Genomic DNA, 12,955 nt, shown 5'->3' with positions numbered 1-12,955 from the left:
ATATATATATATATATATATATATATATATATATATATATATATATATATATATATATATATATATATATATATATATATATATATATATATATATATATATATATATAACATAAGAGAAAAAGAATAACAATATGAGATTGAATATGAAGTATTTGTATGGTGCAAGATTAAGAATTACCCACACCAAAATCCCAAGATACATATCTTTAATCTTGTAAAAGTAATAGGTAAAATCTATGGAATGTTTTCTTCAATCATAAATCTTTATGATGTAAATAAGTATTTCAAAACTTGTTTCTTTAAACAAACTTGGTTAATTTTCCTGTAACTAAAGACATTAAAAACCTTTATCATGTATAAGGTTGGACACTCAAGAACTATAAACACAAATCCTTATCATGTGTGTACAGCTATGATCACAATCAGGGAGGTGATGACCGATAAGATTAGACACATTGGAACGAGAAAGGGCGTGTTGATGGTGTTGCTGAAAAGACTTCTGCCAGGACGAACTTCCACCCCGATCATAAGCATCCTACAGATGGGGCAGGTCATTGATGGTACCAGCAACCATCGTCTGATGCACTCCCCATGGAACCAGTGCTTGCATCGCGGCAGCACCCACAGCTCCTCGCCACTCACGAACTCCTCCATGCAGATGATGCAGCTCTCCATGACGGTCTGGGGAACCACGGCGGAAACAGAAGTCGACGGCGGCGGAGCAGGAGAAGAAGAAGAAGAAGGGACGACGTAGACGGCACGCGGGATCGTGGCAGCGAAAGCCATGGCTGCAGACCTCTTAGCTCGTCTTTTACACCATCCGAGTGCAGCTCCGATGGCGATGTACAAGACAATGGCCACCATCAAGTAGCAGCAAACGAAGAGGACAACAAGGAGGAAGAGATGGAGTTGGATCGCAAAGGTGAGCCATGCAACGCCCGGAGCAGCCAAAGGCGACGAGGCGTCGAGTGGTCTCGCCATGAGGGAGCGGTAACGAGCTATGGAGGAGACGATTCAGCGCCGATCGAGTTCATTAAATAGAAGAAAGAAAGGAAGGGCTAATTAAACATTACCTTTATAATTAATTATTTTTAGTTACGTTAGGACTCCTATAATTATGGAAGTAAAACATTAAGATTCCTATACAAAATTAAAAAATTAATTTCACATGATTAAAAATTAATAGAGAGTATGATTTGATTGGAGCAACGAGGTTAAATGTTTCACTTTGAATCTCAATATAACTTTTGAAAATATAAAAATTAAAATATTAAGAATAATTAATTATCTCATATAATTAACTCACAAAGGGAGACAGGGCACACTACCGACATAGAAATAATGACATCACTAATTTGACATATTACATTCACAGTCATATTATTTTACGCGTGGGGAGATTTTCATAAATATAAAACTATAAAATAAATAAGTTTATATATATATATATATATAATAATAATAATAAAATTATAAATCTCAATTATTTAGGATCGATTATATATGAATCTTTCTTGAGATATATAAAAAATCAAAATAAGATATTTATATAATAATTAAATATTTAAAATCTAAGGAATTTTTTCCTCCAATTATAGATCTTTCAAATATGAATTTTATGTTCAAACATGTTGCTTCAAACAAGCTTGTTTTCTTGTAATTAAATAATTAAGGGTTTCTTAAAAAACACAATTACCAATTCTAATGAAGCAATTTATGCTGCCCATAACTGATTTTTAGCTAAGAGCCGCTCACTTATCATTTAGGATGGCAAAAAGGATGAGTATGTCAAGAATTATTACATGTTTTTATATGGTTTAAGTGAAAATCTATCCAAATTCAACTTAAGATCCACAAAATCATTTAAAATAGAAAAACTAATGTTATTAATACCCAGATTCATAACATATATGTTTTTTATTGTATTAATGAATTTACAGGTGAATTAAAAATGATAATTAACACAAATAGTATAAGATATTTGACCATCATCATCAGTATATAATTACTTATATATCATAATGATAAATTTTGTTCATATATCACAATCACTTGTATCAAGATTTTTTTGTCCATCCTCATGTCAGATCTATCCAACATGTCAAAATAGAAAGATTAGTTTGCACTAAACACCAAAAATTGCCTGCAAACACGCACTAAAAGAACAGCCAGCAGAGTAAGGACGAACATCGATAGTGTGGTGTAAAAGCATCGACATCCATTGGGAACAGTCGCCACCGCAGTTTCCACATCTGATGGCATTTATTAGTATGGATTTGACTATGAATTCCTTCTCCTACGTGTTTATCAGAGTCGTTCCCAACCGCGTCGGACTTTGACTACTCTGCAGTCGTGTTACTGTCGTAGTGCAATTCTTTACGTGTGAAAAGCCACCTTCCCCTGCCAATTGCAATGTAGAAGAAGGATTCAATCGCACAAACAAAGGCGGAAATAGGCCGGAAGACGATCGAGGCAAGGAGAGACGCGGAGGAAACGTGTTCTGACCTGGGATCGTCATCGAGGTATCTATTTGCTCCACCCTTGCTCGAATCGACTTCGAATTCCGGGTAGATCCGCACGGAGGACATCAGCATGAACGGGAAGGCCTGTGTTTCCAAGGAGCTCAACGCCAAGCACAGAAAGGTCTCCTCTTTCCCATCTTTTTTTCTATTCAGTCCGCCGCCAAAAATGCGATCTTTTCGCTCCTTTCGAAGTTTCGTAGGTCAGAGATTTTTTCCCCTTTGGTTTGCCTACGTTTCCATGCGGTTCTTTTGGAATTCGGCGGGCACTCGGTGTGGGGTCTCAAGTGATTCTGATTTCGTGTTCGAATCTTGTCGTTGAATAAGCCCTAGGTTCTTCCTTAGATAGGGCTGATGCGTCCTTCTGTGTAGATTATATCTCTGAACGTGTTGTAGCATTATTTGATGGTGTTCTTTTTTTGCTTCTCAACTCTTACTTTGTTCTCCATCAATTATAAATTGAAGTGAAAATAGTTGATTGATTTGGAAGTTACCATAGATTGGTCAAGGGAACTTGGAGTTGCACAAAGAAAGATGGCTCGATGGGAGGTTACGTGAATAAGGGTTACCTTATAGGGGTGTAAGAACCTCAACTCTCACATGCTGCAAAGCATACTTTAGTATTATCTATTATCCATATTGTTTTTTGCTCGATTGAGGTATTATTTGGTTTACAGAACAAAGTCTCTACTGCATGAAGATCTGCATGCCTCTATTTGATGTTTTCTATAAAATACCTTTTCGAGCTTCCACTTTCATGTTTCATATTATAGCTTCCTGTTACTGTGAGTACTTTTTACCCCTTAATATATGATTTTGGACAATTCCAGTGAAGTGCTATTTCAAAGTCTTCTTTTTTAGACCATGATCAAATGGCAAATATTTTATCTTCTTACTTATGCAAGTACGTTTGGCCTCTTCATATATCAACCAGACAAATCCAGTGAGGTTGCTGCTTTAGAGCCATCATCTGTTTCTTTATATGACTGATCAAATGGTAATTCGAGTTGCATCTCACAAGGCAAATTTTTTCTGCTTTTGTATATTTCAGATATTGGAGGGTCTTCTTAAGTTGCAAGAGAACAGAGAATGTGCTGACTGCAAAGCCAAGTAAGAAAGCTCGTTACTATGTGATTGCCACTATTTAGCTGCTGAGAACTCGTTATTTTGAGTTGGACTCCGAAGCAATTTTGAGTGATTCATCTGGGATATGTCTTGCAAGGGGGATAAAATATGATTATATTATTTAATTGTAATATGAGCACTACACTTTTGTTTGTTCTATAGAGTTAGAAGATAACAACCTACACATTCTTATCCTTTGTCACCATTGTCCATTAGTGTGATTAAGAATCTTGAATGTAATTATATATTCTTTTAATTACCTTCTAAGATCTATGGAATAAAATATCTTTCATTATTAATGTTAATTGACACATCACAAACACTAGCTAATCAAGAGTATTAAGATGTTATATCTAAAAGGTTGCATAGTGCATAGGGCTCTTGCAAGTGAAACGACTGAGGTGAGTCAATGAATATAATAAATAAATTAATTATTTTTAGAGGATATTTTGTTACTTCTCAACTTTTCCTTTCACGTCATATGCTATTTATGTACGTATTGATGTATGTATACAAGCACATGTCCGTTGTCCATGCAACCTACTTAAGATTACATCTTTGATTGTTCTTCCTTTATGATTACTGTTGTTCTATAAAATAAGCCATGATATCACATCTAAAGAGTATCCTCTATTATGCTATGTTTGAGGTTTTCCATTCCAATGTTTAAAATCTCATCTGGTGCCGATATCAATCGACACTTGGACCAATATGGTTCCTATATGGGCCAAATTACTGACACTCTGTGACTCTGTACTTGCCAGTACTTCTGAATCAGAGAGAAGATGGGAGAAGGAGAAGAGGAGGGTTGGCAGAATAGTTGGAGAAGGAAAGAGGACTGGTGGAGGAGGTGGAGGAGGACTAGGCATATTTGGAGGAGGAAATGGTGAGCAGCACAAGGAGGAGATGGTGGCAACATGACAGGATGGAGAAGGCAGCTATGACAGCATGGAGGGGAAGAGGAGGAGGTGGTGGAGGAGGGGAGAGGGAGAAATAGAGTGAGAGGGAGAGAGTGTGTGAGGATGAAGGAAATGAAACCAAAAGGGAAAAACAACACAACTATCAATACATTTGTTATAAGAAAGAAAATAAAAATGAGTGTAGATACTGGGCTAACTATTTACCACCCGATAAGTCTGGCATAGTGAGTTCACTAAACAGGACATTCCCATGTGCCAGATGAAACTGGATGAAATCGCTTGGTTTATGTCTAGGTTGGCTGTTAGACTGGTAATTTTTGGCCCAGGTCAGTATGGACATTATTTGATACCTTGGCTTTTCAACTTAATGAGATCCATCCGTTATCTGAAATTTATCTAAGTTGATATAACTTCTGCAAAAGAAAGGTCAACAATTTTTTGGACAATTTGATGTTAGATAGAGAACGAGCTTTTAATTTGTGATCATATTCCAAGAAAATTATACTTTTAAAGTTTAATGGTGGCTTCACCTGTGAATTAACATGCATCATTTTATTTCTGAGAAAGAGCTATGTCGGTAGGTGACGTGGGATTTGCATTTCCTCTTATAAGCTATATCTTAGGTGTGTCTTTCATTCGATCATAAGCTGGCATGTGTAAACACTCCATGCTACAACTCTATGTGGTAGGTAGTAATTGAGATGGAAATTCTCTGATCCAGATTTCTTTGGAAATAGTTGTTGCAGGAACTTCAGAAAGAATAAAACTTTTTTCTTTCATGCAATATGTGCCATCTCCATGAACTTTTCTGTGCACAATATAAAGTTCGTATCTTGGAGCAATGTACATAAAATGAAGATTCTAAGTTTTCTAAGGCAAAGATTCTCAACGCACTCAAATTCTTTCTAAATACATGCATTTTCTTCTTGCCCATTACTTAGAAGCTTTTATGTGGATCCTTTTATTAAATATAATATTTGTAATTTGCTAAAGCATTCCTGAACAATATTGCTTAATTTTGTGAACGAAAATTATTTATCCTGTTTTGGCACTTAAAGATCTGTTTAGGTTCTGACAGTCATTTCCATAACTGTGCATTTTCACTCAAAGCAATTGTATATAAGACTCCTATGCAATTTTTTCTTTATCATGCCTTATCTCTTTGTTATTCATCCAGTTTTTTAGTTTAGATATATCATATATGTTTATGCAACCTGATTCGTGTCATAATCTTGCAGAGGTCCACGATGGGCTAGTGTGAATTTGGGAATCTTTATATGCATGCAATGTTCGGGAATCCACAGAAGTTTGGGAGTACACATATCAAAGGTCACATGTGAATTTTAATTGTAGCAGTGATTCTTTAAGCTGCTTCAAATTACCACAATGACTTTCTATAGATTCTTTGGCAGTATTTTGCATTTTCAACAATGATTTGACCTCGACTCTCTGAAACAATCCAACCATATAATCTACTAGTCCAATAACTTAGGTAGATCAGGCCTTCACCCCAGTGATAAAATTTTTTTAGCTTAATTTGCTGTCAATAGGTTGATTTATTATTATATGACTACCTGATTTATCATCGGCATGTAATGTGGGATTAAATTATAACCTTCCTCATCTAAAAGATCGATATCCTTGTCAGGGCTTAACAGATTGCCAAAAGGGTTTGATAAGTGACATTCGAGATACAAGACATCAGAGTGGTGATATGACATCATGATGTAACCTGTGTACCATTCATAGATAGCCTTTCTATTTAGGACCCAATTTTTCACACTATCATAGTCCTAGGTATGCTTTTATATCATTTGTCATCACCCAAACTTGATAGACCTACTTGTGCAACATGTATTATACAAAGCTAATTGCATGGTTCAAAATGTTTAAACTCAAGGTACTAAAAGTTGACCTATCTTATCTTACATATGATCCGAACTGCAGCATGGTAATCTCCCCTAAGTGTCTGACATTCTGCTTAGGTCAGATTGAACACCCACACATGATGTGGGATTTAGGAGTGGTGATGACTTTCCAAATTGGCTTCCACCATCCATGGGCCATATCTCCGTAGTTACATGCATTGTACTTATTTAATCACATTTTTAATTTATTCATTTTGCTCTCTTTAAGTTTTTATTTCGTGATTAGTGACGCTTTTTGAGGGGTTATTCTAACTTCGAAGTTCTTACCACGTCAGACATATACTTTTATTTTTAGATGGATTATGAAGACACATTCTTTACCGAGATTTCTGTACTACTAATATACTTTGTAGTTTGTATCATTGTTTACACTTTACCCTGCTTTTGAATCAATTTTGTCTATGCCATGGTGCATCAACTTTTTCCCTATATTTTATTGAAGAATATGGTAGCTTTCTCACCAAGTGCAAAACTAAAAATGAAGTGGAAATGCACTTAGTTTCATCATGTTAACTAGAATTTGTACCATTCAAATTCAAAGACTTCTTACATCACTTGCAGAATGGAGAGCTAATTCTGCACTAGAGATCTATATTACACTCTGTCAACTATTAGGAACTTCTAGTTTTGTGCCTATACAGTCGCTGGAATTAATTATTTCATGTTGATTACAGGTCAGGTCTGCTACCTTGGACACATGGCTTCCAGAGCAGATTGCATTTATCCAAAGTAAGTTCCTAGAGTGGAGCTTTCCTCCATCTTGTAGGTGTGCATTATCTGAAACCATTTCCCTGACATCCCCTGCAAAATACACATGCATTGCTTTTTATCTTTATGTTGGTTTTTATTTTTTCCAGCGATGGGCAATGAAAAATCAAATAGCTATTGGGAGGCAGAACTACCTCCAAATTATAATAGAGTTGGAATTGAAAACTTCGTTCGTGCAAAGTATGCTTGTCCTTTCATATCATTTTGAGCTAACAATTTCTTTAATTCTTGATTCCAAGAAAGAAACTATCGTTTTGGAAAACATAAAATGTAAAAAATGATATTGACTGCTAGATATGAAGATAAGAGATGGATACCTAGGAATGGAGCACGTAGATCACCTTCAAGACCTGAGAAGGCTTCTGAATCTTTGCAAAGGCATGGGAATGGAGCTGGACATGGAATTACCAATGATTCAGGCACTGTCAAAGTGGAACATAGCTCAAAACCACATCTTTCAATGAAAAATGTTCGTTCTAATTTACCAAGTCAGGTAAGCAATTTAGTCCTATTTCTTTTAGCAACTTTGTTTAAAATTATACTCTGATGCAATTTTTCTCATTTGCTTATGATTTTCTTTCTTGAGCATATAGTGTCATGTTTGTTATATGCCGATATAATTTTATGTGGAGCTACATTGTTTACTTAAGTTGGACCAGCATAAGTCTGTTTTTCTGTCTATTTATCTTGTATTTCCATTTCTGATATCATGTAGTAATAACATGCTTGGTTGGCTAAATTAGATACCAGCAATCTAACTTTAAGTTGTGTTCTGTCATCAAGAATCATCTGTTTAAGTTGCTATACATATGGCAGTTCTGAATTTTGGCTAGTAACATGCAATGATTTTAATCATTATTAGATGGACAGGATATTAGCTTGTAAAGGTGCAGCCAGATTATGGATAAAATGTCTTAGCAAGGGCACAAGGTCAATATCAGGAAACTCGCTAGGAAAAGCAATATATTGCCAGAAAGTTGCCAATGATTTAAAAGAAAGTCAAATTTAGTAGATCCTTTAGAAGGAAAATATCATACATAAAGTCAAATTTAGTAGATCCTTTAGAAGGAAAATATCATACATAAATTATTTGATCATGCCCTACTTCAATTGTAGAATATGTTCCTTGAGCATGCTTTAGAATTACAATGTCTACGTCCTTCATGTTGCTATTAATTTAAGTTTTATACATGGTTCTCCCAACTCCTTCTTTGATGCAGCTTATTAATCTTTTCAGATATCAAGATTTTCCTTTATTCTTTTTATCTGGATTATCTTTGTGCAATGCTATTTCTCAAGTATGTATTGTGTCATGGATATATGATGAACCAGGTTTCCTCTATACCAAAAGAAGACCAACCTATGGCCAAGTCTAATGTTCAACCTCTGGATACAACTCCTGCTAGAGTTGATACTGCAACACCTAAAATTGATACTCTGCCTGCACCACCTCCAAAAGCTGACTATTTGACTGATCTTTTAAATAATCTTTCAGTGGAGATTCCTAGTGAAAGTGGCTCAGATTCATCTTCCAAGGATGATAATTCATGGGCAGGTTTTCATTGTAAGTTATGATAAGGACCAGTAGCATGTTTCTTATGAAATTCACCTTTTGTTAATCATTTTATATTGTTATTTTTTACTAGTGTTATTATGAAGTGTCTTTATCATTCCAAAATTATTTTAGTTGGTTAAACAGTAATTGTTGCAGCTGCAGGAGAGACAACTGCTATCAAGCAAAAGTGTAGCACAAAACCAGTTGAAAATAAGAGACAGCTTGCATCAGGAATTGAAGACTTATATAAAGATTTGCCACCTGTAACAGTATCTTCAGCTTCCGTGAAAACCCAGGGGAACATGAAGAATGATATTACGCCTGTATTTGAAAAGGTTATGGTGTCTCCAGTTTAATTTTAGCAAAAAAATGAGATGAAATGCAACTTTGTAGTATTTGTTCCAAATAGCTTTTACTCATTTCCTATGTTTATCATGTAGGCTGTTTTCACATTTGACAGAATCTATGAAGTACAAGTGCTTAAAACTACTTTCCATGTCTGTCTCATGTCAACAACACCTGTTGGATACTACCAGACTTGTTCAGATATCTAAAACATATTGCAACACATTTTTCACCACATTTGTATATCTTACATGTCAGAATTTTTTAACATATAAGGACATGTATCACCTACTGTTACATATATGTATATATATTCTAAACATGTTAAATTCTGGCAATTTGTTTATATTTTAACTTACTATGTCGTAAGTAATCTTAATCCTTTTGTCAGGAAAATTCTCCTTATTTTTTGTCATCTGTATTTGACATGTTCTTTTAAATGATTGTTTATGTGAATGATTGTACTAGAAGTTACATAGTTAAACAATCATATATTGTCTCTTTACATATCAAATTAATTAAACCAATATATGAATCGATTAGCATGTCTTAGTTGCAAGATCCATGCTGTGTAGTGTTTTCTAGAGATTAGCTGTGTGCATATCTTGTAACATTGTCCTGTACTTGACCCATGCTTCACAAGGTCGAATTAGGAACCATGATTAATTCTAAATTATCAACAATCTGATCAACCATGAAGCAACAGTGTGTTCTTTGTTCAGACCCACAACTGATTTTAGTCATGTAATTTTTGCAAAATCCACAAACTACCTGTTAATTGCCAAACTAAGACCTTTGATACTTCACATAAATTTTGTGTGTTGGAAAATTTGTATCATGTGTTTCCAATGTAACTATTTATAAGGGTTTATTTCTGCGTGACGTCCATGGTAAGATTGGTTGATTGCTACCTGAGTGTTATGGGTTTGCGTCAGGTGGGGGAGGAGGGTTAAGGCTGTGTTTGTCTGGCCTTCCGAGACCCTGCGTTGGTGGTAAGTGGGAACCCTGTGCAGTATTATCATCAGTATTAGTTGTATGTTGGTTTTCTTCTTGCATATATGCAAGCCTTTAATCTAAATTACGTTGATGACTTTTGCAGCCCAATATGGCGTCACCCTATTCAATTCATCAGCAGCAACTTGCTTCTGTTTCCCAGCAGCAGTCCTTTCAAACAGCTGCAAGTAAACCTGTTGGTATTAATTCAACATTGCCTGGAAGAACTAATAATCAGACAGTTCTTAATGGTTATCTTGCACTTAATGTGAGTCTCCCATATCAAAACTGGCCAAATCTTGGTTACCAAGGTCCAGGAATTATGCCACCAGCTAGTCATAAGGGTGTGAACATCTCCGGTCAGGTTAGTTTATTACAGTTGTCTATGATTCTTATTTTATTTGACAATTTCCAGTTCTATAAGCTATACTAATCTCTTCTTTTTTTCTCTTTTTGGCAGCAGGTAGGAAACAATTGGCTGGGACATCCTTCAGGGATCTACAAAGCTTCCCCAACATCTGGGTACACTTCTGCATATAATTAGTTATTTCATGCAGAAATCACATTCTTTTGTTTCTTGTTTAGGCTTTTGTTGCAGTTGATGTGTTTTATAATATCATTGCTTATAGCACTATTTAGGTTCCAATGTGAAGCTCGTATCCAATGTTTCAAGTATTGATAGTAGACCCATACTGGTCCCTAGTCACGCTGGTATAGAACCGGTACATATCTATTACCAATACATGGTACGCTAGCATATCGATTGGAATAGGTCCTGCTGGTGCAGATCGGTCAGACCAAAAAACGAAAAAAAAAAAAAAAACTGGTTTATGGTTTTTCGATGAATTCTATCTAATTAGAATTATAAAAAAAATCAAATATGGGTAGGTTTTGACTCAAAACAGTGAATAATGAAACGAAAGATGTTTCTGATATGTATCACAAACTGTATTACAGGGGAGGTACAGAAAGCATTGGTTCTGTTGTAGAGGTGTTATTTTGAAAGATAAACCAAGTGACACCTTATATCTGTACCTTAATCCAAAATGTTCCATGTTCTGGTTGAGGACCAGATAAGGAATAGGATTTTGATCAGTATCCAGAAAGCCTGGCTGGCATATAAGATACATACCAAGTTTCATGAAGTTGACAAATTTCTTTGATGGCAATTCTCTTATAGTGAAAATATTATATTTTGCTGATTTTACTTTGCTCAGGCATGATTAGTGTAATCTGATAAAACGTCTGGTCCAGAACATGGAATATGGGATCAGCTGCACCAATCAATGGACTAACCAAAGGTGGAATGAGTAAGAGCTTTGCTTCGCCTGCATCAACTTCTGTCACTCTCAGCCGATCAGGCAACGACTATGATTTCTCGTCGCTGACGAAGGGAATGCTCTCCAAACACTAAACTGGCTTTTTCATGCTCTTAAAGGAAGCAAGTTATATACACCTCATGCTATTCTACAGTGATCGATCCGATTTGCTGGTTCTGTTCCTTGTAGTAATTCGAAATAAATGTGCACTCCTCTCCTGAGAGATCCACTCCGTGGTACACTTGATAAAACCTTAAATACGAATTAAAGAGCCTGATTTGAGTACTTATCATTTGTATTTTTTATGGCAAACATCAGTGATCATGTGGATCGACTCGGTGATTTGCATCATATATAGGGTAAATGCCTCAGTAAATAGTGTCTACAACTGCAGTCCCTGTAAATGAAGTATTTAGTTTTCCATTATGTCAATGCTTACATGATTTCAGTGCTTGTAAAAAAATTTATAGGTTAGAACATCTTTGGCCAATCTCATTTTTCTCATAAGCCAACTAACTTTGTGTAAATTTTGTTTTTTTTAAGTTTAAGTGATAAAGATGAGATTTGATCTAAAAATATTACTATCAATGGTCAAAATCTTTACGAACTAAACTAGTTGAGATTTTTAAAATTTTATTAGTTAAGATTTTCAACTCTAATCTTTAGTAAATGTTGAAAGTGTGATTTAATCTCAAATCACTACAAAGTCCATAACACTAAAGCACCTAACCTGATTTGAGTTGTCTCTACCCATCAAACTCTTGTTAGGTTTAAGTTGTGATCATGGAATACTAAAAGATAAGACATTTTTTGTGGTTTTACAAGACATCATTGTAAAGAAAGCTAAGCCCTATATTTTAGTTCTTTTGAGATCTTTAGGAGGGTTGGTTCCATTGCACAGAGGATTGCATCGCCACTATCCTTATCTCATATCTATGATATATTTCATGTATTGATACTCATAAAATATATACTTGATCCCTTTTATATCATTGAATATGAATCTATTTTGATTGAAAAAGACTTGTCTTTCTAAGTTTCACATTTGTTTGTACTTTTGAAATCATCATTAAGATTGATTCTATTGCTAATAGGATTGTCTCGTTACCATCATCTCATATACATGATAATTCATGTGTAAATACTAAAAAAAATATATATTTGATCTATCTCATATAATTAAACATGATCTTAGGGAACTAGGTCATGATAATTTTACAATATCGAAAAAATTATTTGAGAACTAGGAGACGAAATGTATGATATTACACTTTCTCCTTTTAGAATAAGATTTAGTTCTCTAAATTATCAATTCCTCATAAGATTTTACGTCTTCTCACCGATAATTCCATATCATTGGTTCTTTCTGTCTATATCATTACGAAGGTATAATTTATCTTTTAATTTTCACTATACGATCCTCTCTAATTTGAATACTATGCTTCAATTCTTTTTACATTATTATCATATTAATATTTTAA

General features: G+C 34.9%; 2 protein-coding genes across 4 annotated transcripts; one reads left to right on the top strand and one right to left on the bottom strand.

Moving 5' to 3' along the window:
- Positions 1 to 398: 398 nt before the first annotated feature.
- Positions 399 to 983, bottom strand: LOC135628302 (RING-H2 finger protein ATL8-like). Its single transcript, XM_065134909.1, has one exon. It carries the CDS (start codon positions 981 to 983, stop codon positions 399 to 401), a length of 585 nt encoding a protein of 194 aa, XP_064990981.1.
- Positions 984 to 2,282: 1,299 nt separating this feature from the next.
- On the top strand, positions 2,283 to 11,922 carry LOC103978406 (ADP-ribosylation factor GTPase-activating protein AGD5). 3 transcript variants are annotated; one of them, XM_018818434.2, is made up of 11 exons: positions 2,283 to 2,645; positions 3,573 to 3,631; positions 5,805 to 5,895; positions 7,169 to 7,223; positions 7,352 to 7,442; positions 7,557 to 7,755; positions 8,595 to 8,826; positions 8,974 to 9,152; positions 10,262 to 10,519; positions 10,619 to 10,677; positions 11,410 to 11,922. In XM_018818434.2, the coding sequence occupies exons 1-11, from the start codon at positions 2,595 to 2,597 to the stop codon at positions 11,567 to 11,569; spliced, it is 1,434 nt and encodes a 477-aa protein (XP_018673979.2). In that variant the 5' UTR covers positions 2,283 to 2,594; the 3' UTR covers positions 11,570 to 11,922. The 3 variants fall into 3 exon arrangements, with proteins under 3 accessions (XP_018673979.2, XP_009392465.2, XP_018673980.2); XM_009394190.3 differs by having other exon boundaries at positions 2,287 to 2,645; positions 10,616 to 10,677; XM_018818435.2 differs by lacking the exons at positions 2,283 to 2,645; positions 3,573 to 3,631 and having other exon boundaries at positions 5,875 to 5,895; positions 7,169 to 7,260; positions 10,616 to 10,677.
- The last annotated feature ends 1,033 nt before the right edge of the window (positions 11,923 to 12,955 follow it).

Source organism: Musa acuminata, chromosome BXJ3-1 (genome assembly GCF_036884655.1).
Source record: "Musa acuminata AAA Group cultivar baxijiao chromosome BXJ3-1, Cavendish_Baxijiao_AAA, whole genome shotgun sequence".
In the NCBI taxonomy this organism is placed as follows: Eukaryota; Viridiplantae; Streptophyta; class Magnoliopsida; order Zingiberales; family Musaceae; genus Musa; species Musa acuminata.
Note: the sequence above shows the minus strand (reverse complement) of the source record. Positions and strands in the feature narration are given on the sequence as shown.